We start from the raw sequence: 14,186 nt of genomic DNA, 5'->3' as shown, positions 1-14,186 counted from the left end.
AGCATTCTTTGCAGTAGTGCAGCTGGCTGCTCGAATCCCACCAATCAGTTGCACGTGGCAGAGACCGGGCATGTCGTGATAGGGCTAGCTTAACTGTCCAACTCTAATCTTTTCTGGTTTGAAATCGACTTTTCTGATTGATGCCTAAAAGCCAGGAAGTCCGTAAGAAGCGCGATTTCGTCCGGATTTCCGTCGGACAACTGTGCTTGGCGAGATAACGTATAAATAACCAACATCCAAATGGAAACTGCGGATCCCAAACTCGTCAATCAATTTTTGTTTTTATATGCCGGGATTGCAGGGCTGACACTATGGCGGACCTTTTCACCGAGGCAATGCCATCGAGGGTCAAAGACACGAAGGTGAAACCAATGATCTTTTGTTTTTTTTTCCCGTATAAGGAGCTGTATCGTAATCGATGATAACGAGGTACTCCAGGGCTTGCATTTAATCACCTGCTCCACCCCAAATGGGAAGAAGGTGCAGATTCTGCTGGAAGAACTCAAGGAGGCTTACGGATTGGACTGGACCACATCCTTGGTCGACCTCGAGACCAATGAGCAGAAGCAGCCATGGTTTCTCAAGCTCAATCCCAATGGTCAGTAGCTCTCCTCAAGGATCTAGGCAGAAACGCAGACCCTGTCTTATGGATGCCAGGGAAAATCCCCATCCTCATCGACCATCCCAGCGGCGAGGAGCCATTCCCCGTCATGGAGTCGTCCGCAGAACTCCTTTACCTGGTGGAAAAATTCGACCCCGATCATCATTTCCACTTCTCCACGGCCACCGGCCGATCCCAGCTCTTTCAGTGGTTGATCTTCTGGCATGCGTCCGGCCAGCCGCATCAAGCGGGGTTGAATCATTTCGGAAGATTCGCTCCAGTGCAGGTTCCTTGTAGGTCACCACGGTCTAATAATGTTTTTCTTGTTGATTTGGGGCACCTCAACCAACGGTGATGATGGTTCGGGACACCAGATGCTGTGCAACGATTCAAGGCCGAGACACTTCGGATCTACGACGTGCTGGAACTGCACTTGTCCGACCGCCTGGCCGGCGGCGAAGCCCGGGAGTACTTGGCCGGGGCCGGTCGAGGCACCTACAGTATCGCCGATATCAATGCGTACCCCTGGGTGCGGGCGTGGAGCAGAAGCACGATCACCGAGGAGGAGATGGGGAAATTCCCGCACTTGAAAAAGTGGATCGAGCGGATTGAGACCAGACCGGCAGTGCTGAGAGGTATCGGGGATCAATATGACGAGGAGGTGCATCCTGAACTACTGCTCACCACGAACTAGCAGATAACTCTGTCTGTGTGGCTACATTCTATCAGGTTCCCAATGTAGTATGTTGTATGTAACCAACGTGAATGGACTCGTGTGATTCGTGTGGCTAGTCCAGGTAGACCCCACTCAACAGAAGCGATAACTAAGTACGTTAGATTATACTGGTGGGGGGTCAAAGGACAAACTCCGCATGACAACGTGACTTAATGCATGCAGAAGCGGTGGTGGGAAAAGGTGAGAGAAAAAAAGGAAAGAAAAGAAAAGGCGACCTATCGTGTCCTTGTGAAGTGCGGAGGCAGGACATACTGTCTCACTCTCTAACAAGGAGCTCTTTTGAGGAGGGTTGGGAGGATCAGAGGAGTTAGTACTGCGATGGCCCCGGCCTCCTTATTTAAGAAGCATACAACCTGCCACCGTTCATCTCGATATGCTCCGACCCATGCGAAAAGCCCAGTCTCGAAAGCCTTTCTCTCTCTGCCATTGCCGAAATTCCAATTCTCCGAGCCTTTTTCACTTGGCCCTCTTTAAGAAGATCAGATCCACAAAATGAAGCTCTCTACCCAGCTTGCGACACTCGCCGTGCTCATCACATTGGGTGCAGCTGCCCCAATCGGTGAGTTAGAAGCTATTGTTTCTACTCTGTGTGAACATGGAGCATGGTTGACCGAGTTGCGTAGATGACAAGCGTAGCGAGTACGATGTCACTATGAAGTGCGATGGGGCCTATGCCGACCTCGTCGGAAAGCGTGGCGAGTACGATGTTACGATGAAGTGCGATGGGGCCTACGCGGACCTCATCGACAAGCGTGGAGGAAAGAAACGCGGCGAGTATGATGTTACCATGAAATGCGATGGGGCCTATGCCGACCTCATCGAGAAGCGCGGCGAGTATGATGTTACCATGAAGTGCGATGGCGCCTACGCGGACCTGGTGGACGAGGAGTGAATACGGTGGTGGCTGCCAAGTGCTCTCTGCAGTGCTGAGAGTGATGATCAACCATAGCGAGTAACTTAGCTGTTAGCTCTAGTCATCCACTGCATTATTCACTGCTTTTCAAAACAATCGCTTTGTAGTCTAGGCCAATGCTGCCAGGGAATTCAAATCCAGTAGTGGTATGCAGGACGTAGTTACTTAGGGAAGTTAGTCATGCAACTCACCTTAGGTACGCTGGAATCGCTGGAATTTCATTTACTTGTAGGCCACCGTACTCCCAAGGTACTGTTTGTTACTGTCAGTATGATTATAGGGTATTCAATTCTTTCCCCCCTCTTTCTCTCTTATTCTTAGACTACATCACTACTCATGTAGATGAGAAAAGGTTCATATACCTAGACTAGTTAAGGCATAGTTTAGTTATCAAGTCCAATGTAAGCTTCCAGTACGTGTTGGGGGCGGGATTGGGGCCTACTAACTTACTCGGCCAGGTTTGTTTCTTGACTTTCGGCCGTTAACTTAGTGGGCGACGTGGGCGGGTCTTCTTCGCATGAGAGCAGGCAAGGTAACATCGGCCCGGATTTAGGAGGCTTAAGTTAACTAGTCATTGTTTGAGGTCTACTTGGTTACTCAGCGGCTATTAGTTAAATTAATTAGATTAACGAACGTTAGAACTATTTTCTGTTTGCCCATCTCCTCCGACCTTGGAAAAATGCCTCAACTACAGGGGTAGACTTGGAATCAAATGGAATACGTCTATCTCTATCTCACTAGAAGATACTACCTATCGTACGTAGACCCCGGGGTGTAGTCTGCTAGATATGCTCTATCTGGGAATAACAATCTCTGTCCTAATCCCTCTCGGCTCGTTTCTAGTCTCCTACTATCTAGCATACGCATTGCAGTACGCCCATCCTTTGATAGTCGTCGTCTTATATGAGTTCCCGGGCTATCCAGGAGGGGTAGTCCGAAGGTCCGTCAGGGCTAGGTAGCAAGCTCTCCATATTGTTAGGAAGACACCGGTTTGGTCCCATTTGGGCGATCTCCAATTCAGCCGCGGGCTTAACCTGTCGACAGGCTGGGGTAGGATCAGATGTTATCGGGGTTGGGCAATTCTAGATCCCTCTCCACTGCCCTTCAACTTTTCCCAATCAATGCGTAGGATTGATGGTGAAGGTTACGCCGAAAGTAAGACGCATGACCACCTCCACCAGGGAAGTCCAAATCAAGAGAGTGTCTAAGCCCGACGCCCACACAATTTCAAGTTCTGTTTCGTCTCTCTCTCTCTCTCTCTCTCTCTCTCTCTCTCTCTCTCTCTCTCTCTGTGTCTCTGTCTCTCTTTCTTGCCTTCCTTCTCACGGCTATGAAAGCGGACTGCTCGACGGTATGAAGCGTAGCCACGAGGCAATCCCCTTCATCCCTCTTAGTGAGGGCTCGGATGGAGAAGATCCAGTCAAGGCCCAAGCCACCAGCTACCAAAAGAATCAAGGACGCTATCGCCGCTGGCATTTGGTGGCCTGGATCCAGAGCATCTTGATCGTTCTCCTTCTTCTTATCTGCTTCTACTTATCCTGGCGAGCGCCAAGTGACTTGACTTGTAGCCGGGTCGTCTCCCCATACTGTACGTATAACCCACGTGCCTTGCTTTCCCCCCGCCGTCTTTGGAAAACCCCACGCGTCAGATATTGATCTTCTTAGCTCCCCTATTCGATGTCCCCGATTTGATCAAATACGAAGAGTACGACCTCCCGCTCTTCTTCAACGAACCCTCCCCGTTCCGAGGTCCTCCCAACCCGGAAAGGGAGAAACTCTGGGAGGATGCATGGCACAGTAGGTGTTATCCCTGGGTGGGAAACAAGCAAAGAGGAACCCCAAAGGCACAGGCAGTGGCTCAAAAAGGCTACGAAAGCAAGAAGTCTCTGACCAGTGCCCGCATCCTCCACAGTGCCGATGATCGGAGTTCCAGCGGACAAGCTTCCAGCCATGAACAAGTCGCGTTCAGGGTTAGACTACAAGCACGTCCCCACCGAGGCCGGCGACGGATACATCGCGCAGGTAGAAGTGTTTCATCAGCTTCACTGTGTGGTGAGTGCACTTACCCCCCCCCCCCCCAAAAAGGCTTTTGTCAGACTTGGTGGCCGGTCCGGTCAGGCTAATTATGGCTGCTTCTTTCTAGCACATGCTTCGGCAATGGGCATATAAGGAATACTGGACCGATCAAGACCTCCCCCTTCCGGGGGGCATGTCTCCGGACTCGCAACTCGCCCGAATGCATCTGGGTAAGATATTTTACGGACTTGTATTAAACCCAACGGAGAGAAGACATTAGGTAACAGATCCGATAATTCTTCTAGATCACTGTATCGAAGTGCTCCGAGTCAACATCATGTGTAAGTGATGCACGTTGAGGCAAAAAAGAGGCGCACAGATGTTGATTAGAATGTTTGGGAACAGGTACCTCGGACGTGACACCGATCTTAATCGAACTGGACCCAAAGGTATATTCGACCGGATGCCTGTCCTCTTCTACTAGGCGACGTTCGATGCTAATGATGTTTGCGCATTGCTCACTGCTAGGCCCCTTTTGGCGAGAGAGCGGACTTTCGATCCAACCATAAATGCCGGAATTTCTGGGACATTCATAAATACGTCACCGAGAACGCGGTTACGGCTTGAAGATGCTCTCTACCTAGAAAGTAGACTTGATGTAACACGAGAATATGCAGACAAATCAGAAATTATAGCTCTAGACTTGCATCCAACATGACCAGTCTTATCAACATTAATCCCTGGCACAATGGGATCCCAGTCTAGTACCACAGAGCCTTGTTCCAGAACACGCTGCGGGCGTTGGCCAGATCGTCCTGGGTCAGGTACATGGTGCTGTTGAAGACGAGCTGGGTGGCGGTGTAGGAGCCGTTCAGGTACTCGGGCCAGTAGAGCTTGTCATCCGCCCACTTGGTGTTGGGGTTGCCGGTGAGGACGAAGGAGAGGAGGTATTTCTGCATTTTGCGCTGTTGGGGGGTTGAATTGTGTTAGTCGGGGGGGATTTGTTATAGGTAAGGATGATAGGAGGAGGTGCGGTACGTACTGCAACGGTGGAGTCGACGTCGGAGTCGCTGGAGATAGCGACACCTGCGCCAGAGGAGGAGCTGCTGCTGCTGCTGCTGGAAGAAAGCGAGTAGGTAGAGTACCCTGTTACAGTATTTGTGAGTATCCAGTTTTTGTGAGTGCCTGGGGTTTCTGGGGGGCTGTTGGCGGAACATACAGTAGTAGCTTTGGTCGGTGCCGTGGGTAGCCTTGCTCAGGGCGACCATCGCGTTCCAGGTGTTGTTGTTCATGGCTTCAGTGAGGGCGAAATTGTGGGCCGTCAGATCGAAAGACTGTCTCATGTCTGCGAACCGGAGAGCCTGGCTCGAGTAGCTGGAGGCAGGGTACAGCTTGAGGGCCTCCTGGATGACGTTGTCCGTGATCGAAGGGAAGAAGATGCGGAGGTTCGTGATGATGTCCTGCTCGGAGGAAATGGTGGTCTCGCCCTCGTCGGTTCCCGTGTTGGCCTCGTGCTGCTCGTGGGAGATGACCACGGGTCCGCTGAAGTTGAAGTGCTTCTGGTACAGCTGGGCCTCGTACGTGTCCGCCACAAAGTCGCCGTCCACCCGGGGCTGGAACTGGTAGTCGTAGGCTTCGTAGACGTCGTTTGCGGCATCTGTCAGGTTGGTGAAGGCAACGCTGCGCAGACAGTCCAGGTCGCCGCCTATGCAACCGACCGCCTTGGAGACGTTCTGGTAGAACGCTTCTCCGTGCTCGTGACCAGCGCCGGGGACGAAGCCCGGTGACATGATGTAGGCACGGCTAAAGAGCTGCTCGGCATGGCCGGCGAAGCGGGTCATCTGGAACAGGGGCATGGAGCCACCGGCCGAGAAACCGACAGCGGTGATTTCATCGGGATTCCCCCCAAAGGCGCTGATGTACTTGTGCACCCACTTGAAGGCGTGCTCAACGTCCCACAAGGCAGTATTGGGAGTGCCACCCTGGTGGGCCAGGGAGGGGCCATTCGCCAGGCCAGTGAATCCAAGACGATAGTTGGGCGCAACAAAGATGAAGTCTTGGAGAGATCGAATAGACCCTCAGGCGTATTCTGAGACTTCGATCCTGCGGTGAAACCACCTATAGTGCAGGTTAGCTAAAGCAACGGTGAGGTAGCGCCAAGCGGAAGATCATACCGCCGTAGGTCCAGAGCATTACAGGCAGGTTGCGGCCTTGAGCATTAGCTGGAGCCCAGACGTCCATGTAGAGACAGTCTTCCGTGGATGCACAGTCTACGTCAGATTCGGCATGGCTGCCATTGTTCATGGCGGTCTCAACGGGAGGCCATTGCGGCTTCGCGAAACGAAGGTCACCAGTAGGTACCGCGGCGAAACGAACATTCTGGTACTTGTAGTAACCGATCGAGCTGTTTCCAGCAGCAGGCGCGAGGGTGCAGTAGTCGAGAGTAACAGTGGCACTTTGGGACGATGAGGTGGCAGTAGGAACAGCAGCAACTGACGCTGCTGTGCCTACCAGAAAGAGTGCAGTGCTTAGCGAGCGCATGGCGAAATTGATTGAGGGGTGGTGAGACGAATGCTTTGTACCGTTGATGAGGAATGAGGGCTAATGCCCCCTTTATAGACCTGCCCAGGTCTCATGGGAATTAAGGAAAGATCTCAATTGTACCGACAGGATGTGTAAGCGGAAGTGCGTGCGAGAGGACATGAGAAATAGGTCTGCTATAGACTGCATTCGTCATCGAAAAGGCGGGAAACCCGTTCAGTCCATGAGACATCTATACGGGTGATGGATACATAGCGGACACAGCGGAAATGAAGGCATGTCCACTAAAACTGACTAGGAATCCATAGGCATCGATCTTGGCCTCAACTCTAAGCTGGATTGAAATAGGGTTGACCCACATGGCGGACCCACGTTCCGCGTCTCTGCACGGAAGTCGACCAGGCGATGGAGTAATAAGAGTCGAAACCACGCGGCCGGTTCGCGCTGTAAAACAGCTCACTGGCTCTGGCTTGATTGCCAAGAATAAGAAGGTTTATCACCTCTATCTTTACAGATCAATCTGTATGATGAGCGGTTAAACACTTATACGCAGAGTCAAGCTCGTGTCTCATGGTTGGAGCCTGGAGATTCTTTAATCTCAGTATACAGATTGCCTGCTCAGATGCCAGGTCTCGAAAACCGCAAGCCACGCAACGAATTCGTCACTACTCCGTGCCAGTGGAGATTCGCCTGGGAATGAATCGATCAAGCCCGGATTTCTGCCTGGGTTGTCTGGCCACAGGTAATTCACTTTTTCCGCTTCCGAGTGTCAGTTTGGCATAGACAGAGCAGTTTAAATGAGAAGTGTAAATAGTCCTGCCTTGTCTCGCGAGGGAATAAAGGATACGGCCTTGTGACCAGAGTACAGCCTGCATTCAGGGGGCAGCTTGCATGTACTGCAAGGGCATGATACTCTCTTGTTCGGCACAGGAGGATTATGCTGTTTTGCTTGACGATCAAACGGCCTTCGGCCATCCACCATCGATCCTGTACCACACCATTGCCAGCCTTGTGGGTCTCTTGTGTCGGAGGCCAAGTCACAGTTTGGTCTAGAGGTCCCAGCTACTCAACACCCTTTGGAGCGCGTCTATGAAATTAGGACTCCGTTGTATTCCCTAGTTTGAGCTTTCCAAGCTTGAGAATTTTCGAGTCGGTGTAAGATGGTCATTAACAGCCTCTCGTCGCCTACCTGCGTATTGCAAGAGAGAGTCCTCCGTCAGATAGGCTAGGCCCGTGACATAGAGCCATTGTCTGGTGCAGATCACGAAGAGGCATTGCATTAGAGTTGAGATGCGACCTTATTGAGCTTGGTGAGTGTAAGAAGCTTAAAGAATCGTTTCGTGTCGTTGCTGCTTTGCAAGTATAGGACCCGAGCGTTGCTATGGCGATCCTCAAGCCTTCGGGTAAGTGAAAGCGTAGAGCTCTGGAGTAGAGATAGGACTGGAATATTGACAGAACAATAACCAGAGCCTGATTTGATTCAAGATTCCTCAGACACCCTTTTTATAAGTGAAGTCGAATAGCAAGTTGACAGTGATTGTGCTGTATACTTCGTGCAACGCACCTGGCCAAGTCCCGTACGATCAACGATCACCGGAGAAGTTTGCGAGAGCAGTGGAGGTGGAGGAGTACGGCGGGAGTTAAACCAGCCACTCACAGCCACTCCCCATCAGCCACCGATGACATATGACGATGCTCCGCACCGCCACCCAGGCCCGATAAACCGATGGTATCGATGCAGCGTGTGCCTGTTAACTTATTATCGGGCTCGATCCCCGCTCCTTAGCTACAAAGATAGTATTTTTCCGCAGCTTTTCTCTGATCCCGGTCATTGATTGAATCCTTTCAAACTGAATTATACCTCTACCCTACGCCTTCCCGACATTACAGTATCTCAAGCAAAACCGTCGTCACCGAAGAACGCAAAACAGTATGGTCATCGGTCTCCTCATCCTGTCCGCCATCCCCACCGTAGCGGGGGTGTCTCTCGCCTCCAACGAACAGCGGAAAGCCAACGAGCGCAAGAACGACGAGCGTCGCATGGCCAAATTCTACATCGATGTCGCCGCGCCGCCGTACAATATCGAGGATCCCGAGGTACATGGCAAACGGGTGGTTTTGCGGGATTTCAAGGTAAGTCATCGGGAGTGGGACAGTTCTGCCTGACTGGTTTGCGCTTGTCTCTTCTCCGCACCAACGGTCTCGCGTCGTCGAGGTCTCTGAAAGGGCTCTCGCTAATATTTGCTCTTTGTTTTGAACAATTAAAAGGTCTTTCTTGATGACCCCGACACCACGAAACGAGATCCTCCCGCGCATACCGCCCAGGCGTTCTACATCGAGTACCCGGAGTTCGATCATATGAAACATTTGAAGCGCGGGCTGGGGGTCGCGACGACTATCTCGGACAATCCGCCCATGTTGGGGTGGATCTACGCGGACAAGGATACGCATGAGCTCAAGTATGGGAACCGGACGCAGAGTTGCGAGCATGTGATCGGGCCGTGGGATTGGGTGGACGATGAGACGACCTTGACGCTAGAGGGGAGCCGGCAGTTTGTCGCGGTCAAGGAAGACGATGGCTCGTGGGGGGTGTACTTCGACCGGGACGGGGATGAGTTGGAGGGGGTCTTGGAGGAGCAAGGGAAACTGGACAATGAGTATCTGTTGCTACGGCTGAAGCGGAATCTGATCGAGCAGCCTGACGATAAGAATAAAAACAATAATACATGAATATCTAAGAGGCCAACGTTGCGGTAAGGGTGTTTCGCGAGGTGGGGGGAATCGTAAGTGAGTACTAGTTTGATTTGTGAAAATTTTGCTTTTGGTACAGGGACATGCCGACTAGTCGTCGAGACCATCCCAGGCCTCGTTGTCGCTGGCAGCAGCATCTGCAGCGGCCGGTCGTGAGTCGGCCTTCCTGGTCCGACTGGCTTCGATCGCGCCCTTTCTCTTGTTCTCCATCCGTCGTTCGTAACCACTCTTAGTGCTGATTCTCGTCTTCTTGTCCTCTTTGCCGTCCTTCTTGGATTGTCGGGCCTTGACACCGTGCTTCTTAAGCTCTTGCTTGCTCTTCTTGCTGAGGTCGGGAAGAGCGTCGAGCAACCACTTTTGTACAGACTTCTCCTCTGTGGTGCCCCGTAGTTTCTCACTGACGTCGATGACGTTGGCGATGCTCTTGACATAGGGAATATCTTCCTTGGTGTAATATGTCACGGCGATGCCACCTTCACGGCCCGCTCTGCCAGTACGTCCGACACGGTGGACGTAAACGGCGGCGGAATTGGGGATATCGTAGTTGACCACCCCATTGATGCCTCGGAAGTCAACACCACGAGCTAGCAGATCGGTCGTAACAAGAATCCAGATCTCGCCCTTGCGGAACAGTCTCATGATGTCGGACCGCTGGTTGTCGGACAGGTCGGAGTGAAGAACGGCAATGCGCGAGGAACCACCGGCTTCAGCAGGAATGTCGTAGCGCAGTTCGGAGTGGAGAGCAATGGCACGAGGAATGGTCTGGGTGAAAATGAGGAAGGGAGGTCGAAGACGAACATCTGAAGCCGCTGCTGCCGCAGGGTGGAGGAGTTGTCTGAGTCCTAGCAGCTTTCCTTGCTCTGTTGCGGCGTAGACCAGCTTGTGTTTGATATTCGGAATAGCGGAGTCCTTCAGTCCCACAACGAGACGGAGGAGGGGATAAGACTTGGTCGTGCTCAACATGTCTTTGCGCTCCTTAATGGTAGATTTGGCCAGGTCTTCGATGTTAGAGCCCATGGTAGCTGACCACAAGCTTGCCCGAAGTTCAGGGTGCGTGCATGCTCGCCAGATATCGAGCGTTTGCTCGCGGAACAGAGGGTCCAACAGAACATCGGCTTCATCCAGGACAATGTTCCTTACCAGAGGCAAGGTCGCCAAAGGTTTGGTCTTGTTTGCAGAAAGGGCATTGACCAACATCAATGGCGTCGTGACGAGGATGTCACTCTTGGTAACGGGGGCTTTCCCCTTGCTGCTCTTCTCCGTCTCTTGCTCCTCGTCCTCGGATCCAGAAGATTCCTCCTCACTCTGCTCATCCAGAACACCCTTAGCATCGTCACCCTCATCGTCGCGTTCGACAACGCGCATGCCCTTCTTCATCAGAGTAATCTTGACACCAGTTCCGAGCGCCAGTTTCCGTCCTTCATTGACGATCTGACTGGCAAGCTCCTTCGTCGGAGCAACAACAACAGCGAAGATACCACGCTCCTCCTGTTGCTGGTGATGGTGTCGGACAATCTTGTTAACGACGGGGATCATGAAAGAAAGTGTCTTACCACTGCCCGTCGGCGCCACCACCAGAAGATCAGGCTCGACAGTGCCCGTCGTACCCGCCTTCTGGGCAACCGACTGATCCCCCAGCAACAGAGGCAAGCTCCCCAACTGAACCTCCGTGGGGACCGTGAACCCTTGCTCGGCGATGTTCTCCGCCAGCCGGCGCGAGATGTTGTACCTGGTGCGCAGCTCCTTGAACGAGACCAAAGGCTGCGGGAACAACTGGCGTGCCTTCTTCAGCTCCTTCTTCGTGAGCGGTTGAGCCGACGAGGAACTCTCTTTTTCTTGCTTTCTCTTCTTCTTTTTCTTCTTGTTGGACTCGTCACCCTCCGCCGGCGGCGCTGCCGCCGCCACTTGCTGCACCTCCTCCAGGTCACGCATATCCGTGACCTTGATCTTGTGGGTGTTCAAGATCGTGCGCCGCTGTACTTCACCCATCGACTCGCCCTCTTCCTCTTCCGACTCCACTTCCTCCTGCTCCTTCGCCGCCGCAGCCCGCTCCTTCTTAGCCGTCGAGGCAGAGCTTTTGCCCGCGCCGAAGAAGTCTAACCCCGGCAAGTCGTCATCATCATTCTCCGAATCCGACGCCTCGGCCGGCGCATGGGTTCTCTTGCGCTTTTTGTTGGCGCTGACGCCACTATTCTTCCGCAGCAGTTCCTCGGCCTCCGAGGCGTGGAAGAGCTGGGGGGTCTGCGCCTTGCCTTTAGATGGCAAAGTTGATGAAGAGAGGGTACTACTAGCGGTACCGGTCTTCAATTTGGTGGCTCTTGTCAAGAGCTTGAAGGCATCCATTTTTGGGGGGGGGCGGTCGCGATTTTACAAGACCATGCGACTTGACGTTATTCAATAAATAGGACTCAAGGACATGCGCGCTCCTTTTGTTTGCTCGGTTGTTATTTTGGGAAACGACCGTTGAAGTTGGTCAAATTCCTCCGCGGCCTTTTTTTTTATGGTTGTCCCGGGAAAAAAAGTTCGATGTTCCATATCTCCCGCACGGGCCAATCAGAGAGGGGCCTGGCCTCTCTTCCTGAGGCTTCAAGGTTCGCTTTCGGTTTGTCCAACACAGAACTTCATAATCGATTGTTAGTTTGTCCAGTTTGTCCGTTCTCCAGGACTGTGCTTAGTGGACTTGATGTACAGAGGGATACAGGGCAATTCAAGATGAAGGAATGAGATACGTTGGTGAGGCTGAACAGCTCTCATAGACACAGTACATCTATCGTATGGCGGTTATCTTTGTGGGCCCATCGCTCTTATCTCCTTGATATCCCTTCTGTGCTCGGAGTCCTCATTGCAGCCAGAATCTTCCTACGAGGACAGCCGCGCTTTGCTGATCAACAGGACTTTCACTTTCAAGAAGACACATAGAATTCGAAAAGATATCTAAAAACATTCGAGCGCAGGTGGAACAAGTCTATCTTCTAACCGGACGCACACACTTCCAGCAAGGCTTTTGATACCCAAACACATTTTGGAAACAAAAGCAAACATGTTCCACTGAGAGAGACAAAAAAAGAAACAAATACACCAGTCACCTCAGACAACAGTTGAATTCCATCGTCTATCATACAATAGTACAGCGCACAAAGGAAACGGGGGGGATTGTTTGTGTAAAAGGGAAGGAAGACAGGCTAAGGCACAACTGCGTGGTATTTATCTAATGGTGTCCGGCGTGCTCAGGCTCTCCCCGGTAGCCGATGATGTTCATCCGACCGATCATCTCACCGACGGTGAAGAAACCGATCACCTCCGCGGCGGTGACACCGGCGAAGGCGAGCTCCTTCTTGTTGGCGTTGCGGATCCGGGCAATGATGTTCGAGGGGGCGAAGGCAGAGTTCGTAGGGTTGCGGATCAAGGGCTCAAGGTAGGCCTGGAAAGTGGCGACATTACTAGATATCGGTATCAGCAACAATGCCTGTGGTGTTTCTCCTCTGGGAGAGCGCTTACGGAGGGGTCATGTTCTGTCCACGGAAAACCAGCTTGGCGAGCTCGAGACCGACTTTGCTGTAGTAGACGGTGGGGGGGATCATGCCTATATTGCAGAGGGAATTGATTAGCAATGGACAGATGGGACATGGTGTGTGTGTGATATCCGGAGGCATCCTCTTCACATCCTGTTATGGCGAACCAGACTACCTCGCACTGACTGTCGTGCCACAGCAGCCAGGGAGAAAGAAGAAGGATATATAGCATATCACGGTGTGAGGTCAGGGGAGCTCGCTTACTCTCGACGAAAGAGATGACCTTTCCGGTTCTTCCACCAACCTTCTTCAGGGCGTTACCGAGACCCTGAGCAGCGTTGGTGATGGCGGGACCAGCCGAGGATTGAACACGAGAGAGGCCCTCAGAGGCCTTGGAGGCAGTGGAAGAAGCAGCCTCGCCAGCCTTGGAAGCGGCTTCCGAGGTGGAAGAGGCGTGTCTGACTGCGGTCCTGCGAGCCAGGAACTGCGATTGCCGGAGGACGGCACGGGACGCCGGGGCGGACATCTTGAAAACCCTTGGAAAGAAGAAAAGACGAGAGAGGGAGAGAGTGACTGATCAAAGTCGCTAGATGGAGGACAAGGGGGTCCAATGGCGGGTGGTTCAAGAGCCGGAGACGTTAGATCGTCGCGCAATTGCAGGACCAGAATCTGAGATTTGAGGTTCGGGAAGTTCAGGGAAGAGCCTCCACTCCCGCACCACGTGATCCATCACCTTTTATGCCTGGTTTATACTCCGCCTTACACTTGTTGCATCACTTCAGAAACAATTGGCACTGATGGTATTTACTGAATGCAATTTTGAACTTCACGTCACTGGCAACGGTCATATAGTACTTAAGGCTTTATATGTTAGCACTGATGAACTGGAATATGGTCCCTGATTTCAACACAGGGATAGTCTCCAGAAACTGCTTCTCTCCCTACCTAGTGGCCTTAGAAAGAATTTCGCAGGGCTGTTGTCGTTACTGAAAATCGAAATCGTGGATTCGGCGACACCTAACCATCAGCCATTCAGTTCGATGCGACCGACCATCTCAATGGTTGAGGTGAAGAAGGGTTAGCTCACTTGTGTATTGGAACTGTATACAGAGGAAC

At 52.3% G+C, this 14,186-nt stretch overlaps 7 protein-coding genes across 7 annotated transcripts; 4 read left to right on the top strand and 3 right to left on the bottom strand.

Moving 5' to 3' along the window:
* The first annotated feature begins 268 nt into the window (after positions 1 to 268).
* On the top strand, positions 269 to 1,382 carry BO95DRAFT_439455 (glutathione S-transferase). The gene is made up of 4 exons (XM_025585740.1): positions 269 to 362; positions 439 to 598; positions 658 to 894; positions 976 to 1,382. Exons 1-4 carry the CDS (start codon positions 312 to 314, stop codon positions 1,293 to 1,295), a joined length of 768 nt encoding a protein of 255 aa, XP_025445708.1. The 5' UTR covers positions 269 to 311; the 3' UTR covers positions 1,296 to 1,382.
* A 177-nt stretch (positions 1,383 to 1,559) lies between these two features.
* Positions 1,560 to 2,368, top strand: BO95DRAFT_511584 (uncharacterized protein). The gene is made up of 2 exons (XM_025591449.1): positions 1,560 to 1,896; positions 1,961 to 2,368. The coding sequence occupies exons 1-2, from the start codon at positions 1,830 to 1,832 to the stop codon at positions 2,227 to 2,229; spliced, it is 336 nt and encodes a 111-aa protein (XP_025445707.1). The 5' UTR covers positions 1,560 to 1,829; the 3' UTR covers positions 2,230 to 2,368.
* Positions 2,369 to 3,553: 1,185 nt separating this feature from the next.
* On the top strand, positions 3,554 to 4,964 carry BO95DRAFT_439452 (oxidase ustYa family protein). Its single transcript, XM_025585739.1, has 7 exons — positions 3,554 to 3,838; positions 3,916 to 4,047; positions 4,163 to 4,302; positions 4,394 to 4,496; positions 4,572 to 4,607; positions 4,672 to 4,715; positions 4,795 to 4,964. The coding sequence occupies exons 1-7, from the start codon at positions 3,604 to 3,606 to the stop codon at positions 4,891 to 4,893; spliced, it is 789 nt and encodes a 262-aa protein (XP_025445706.1). The 5' UTR covers positions 3,554 to 3,603; the 3' UTR covers positions 4,894 to 4,964.
* Positions 4,965 to 5,027: 63 nt separating this feature from the next.
* On the bottom strand, positions 5,028 to 6,807 carry BO95DRAFT_450345 (carboxylesterase family protein-like protein; the record flags this gene model as incomplete). Its single annotated transcript, XM_025588006.1, has 5 exons — positions 5,028 to 5,231; positions 5,309 to 5,412; positions 5,486 to 6,322; positions 6,343 to 6,384; positions 6,441 to 6,807. The coding sequence occupies 5 exons, from the start codon at positions 6,805 to 6,807 to the stop codon at positions 5,028 to 5,030; spliced, it is 1,554 nt and encodes a 517-aa protein (XP_025445705.1).
* A 1,771-nt stretch (positions 6,808 to 8,578) lies between these two features.
* On the top strand, positions 8,579 to 9,543 carry BO95DRAFT_511581 (uncharacterized protein). Its single transcript, XM_025591448.1, has 2 exons — positions 8,579 to 8,940; positions 9,076 to 9,543. Exons 1-2 carry the CDS (start codon positions 8,740 to 8,742, stop codon positions 9,535 to 9,537), a joined length of 663 nt encoding a protein of 220 aa, XP_025445704.1. The 5' UTR covers positions 8,579 to 8,739; the 3' UTR covers positions 9,538 to 9,543.
* Positions 9,544 to 9,648: 105 nt separating this feature from the next.
* Positions 9,649 to 12,188, bottom strand: rok1 (RNA-dependent ATPase ROK1; the record flags this gene model as incomplete). Its single annotated transcript, XM_025589564.1, has 1 exon — positions 9,649 to 12,188. The coding sequence occupies exon 1, from the start codon at positions 11,899 to 11,901 to the stop codon at positions 9,649 to 9,651; it is 2,253 nt and encodes a 750-aa protein (XP_025445703.1). The 5' UTR covers positions 11,902 to 12,188.
* A 279-nt stretch (positions 12,189 to 12,467) lies between these two features.
* Positions 12,468 to 13,728, bottom strand: BO95DRAFT_439448 (F1F0 ATP synthase subunit g). The gene is made up of 3 exons (XM_025585738.1): positions 13,335 to 13,728; positions 13,057 to 13,141; positions 12,468 to 12,998 (listed from the first exon to the last, which is right to left on the bottom strand). Exons 1-3 carry the CDS (start codon positions 13,594 to 13,596, stop codon positions 12,767 to 12,769), a joined length of 579 nt encoding a protein of 192 aa, XP_025445702.1. The 5' UTR covers positions 13,597 to 13,728; the 3' UTR covers positions 12,468 to 12,766.
* Positions 13,729 to 14,186: the final 458 nt, after the last annotated feature.

Source organism: Aspergillus brunneoviolaceus (assembly GCF_003184695.1).
Source record: "Aspergillus brunneoviolaceus CBS 621.78 unplaced genomic scaffold BO95scaffold_10, whole genome shotgun sequence".
Lineage (NCBI taxonomy): Eukaryota > Fungi > Ascomycota > Eurotiomycetes > Eurotiales > Aspergillaceae > Aspergillus > Aspergillus brunneoviolaceus.
Note: the sequence above shows the minus strand (reverse complement) of the source record. Positions and strands in the feature narration are given on the sequence as shown.

Excerpts from the sequence above, each read along its gene's own strand:
- BO95DRAFT_511584 (XM_025591449.1), top strand. The coding sequence starts at position 1,830 with ATGAAGCTCTCTACCCAGCTTGCGACACTCGCCGTGCTCATCACATTG. Across the intron at positions 1,897-1,960 it reads GGGTGCAGCTGCCCCAATCG|ATGACAAGCGTAGCGAGTAC; the intron begins GTGAGTTAGAAG and ends CGAGTTGCGTAG.
- BO95DRAFT_511581 (XM_025591448.1), top strand. The coding sequence starts at position 8,740 with ATGGTCATCGGTCTCCTCATCCTGTCCGCCATCCCCACCGTAGCGGGG. Across the intron at positions 8,941-9,075 it reads TGGTTTTGCGGGATTTCAAG|GTCTTTCTTGATGACCCCGA; the intron begins GTAAGTCATCGG and ends AACAATTAAAAG.
- BO95DRAFT_439455 (XM_025585740.1), top strand. The coding sequence starts at position 312 with ATGGCGGACCTTTTCACCGAGGCAATGCCATCGAGGGTCAAAGACACG. Across the intron at positions 363-438 it reads CGAGGGTCAAAGACACGAAG|GGCTTGCATTTAATCACCTG; the intron begins GTGAAACCAATG and ends GAGGTACTCCAG. Across the intron at positions 599-657 it reads TCTCAAGCTCAATCCCAATG|GGAAAATCCCCATCCTCATC; the intron begins GTCAGTAGCTCT and ends TATGGATGCCAG.
- BO95DRAFT_439452 (XM_025585739.1), top strand. The coding sequence starts at position 3,604 with ATGAAGCGTAGCCACGAGGCAATCCCCTTCATCCCTCTTAGTGAGGGC. Across the intron at positions 4,048-4,162 it reads CTGGGAGGATGCATGGCACA|TGCCGATGATCGGAGTTCCA; the intron begins GTAGGTGTTATC and ends CATCCTCCACAG. Across the intron at positions 4,716-4,794 it reads TAATCGAACTGGACCCAAAG|GCCCCTTTTGGCGAGAGAGC; the intron begins GTATATTCGACC and ends GCTCACTGCTAG.
- BO95DRAFT_439448 (XM_025585738.1), bottom strand. The coding sequence starts at position 13,596 with ATGTCCGCCCCGGCGTCCCGTGCCGTCCTCCGGCAATCGCAGTTCCTG. Across the intron at positions 13,142-13,334 it reads GGTCATCTCTTTCGTCGAGA|GCATGATCCCCCCCACCGTC; the intron begins GTAAGCGAGCTC and ends TCTGCAATATAG. Across the intron at positions 12,999-13,056 it reads GGACAGAACATGACCCCTCC|TAATGTCGCCACTTTCCAGG; the intron begins GTAAGCGCTCTC and ends ACCGATATCTAG.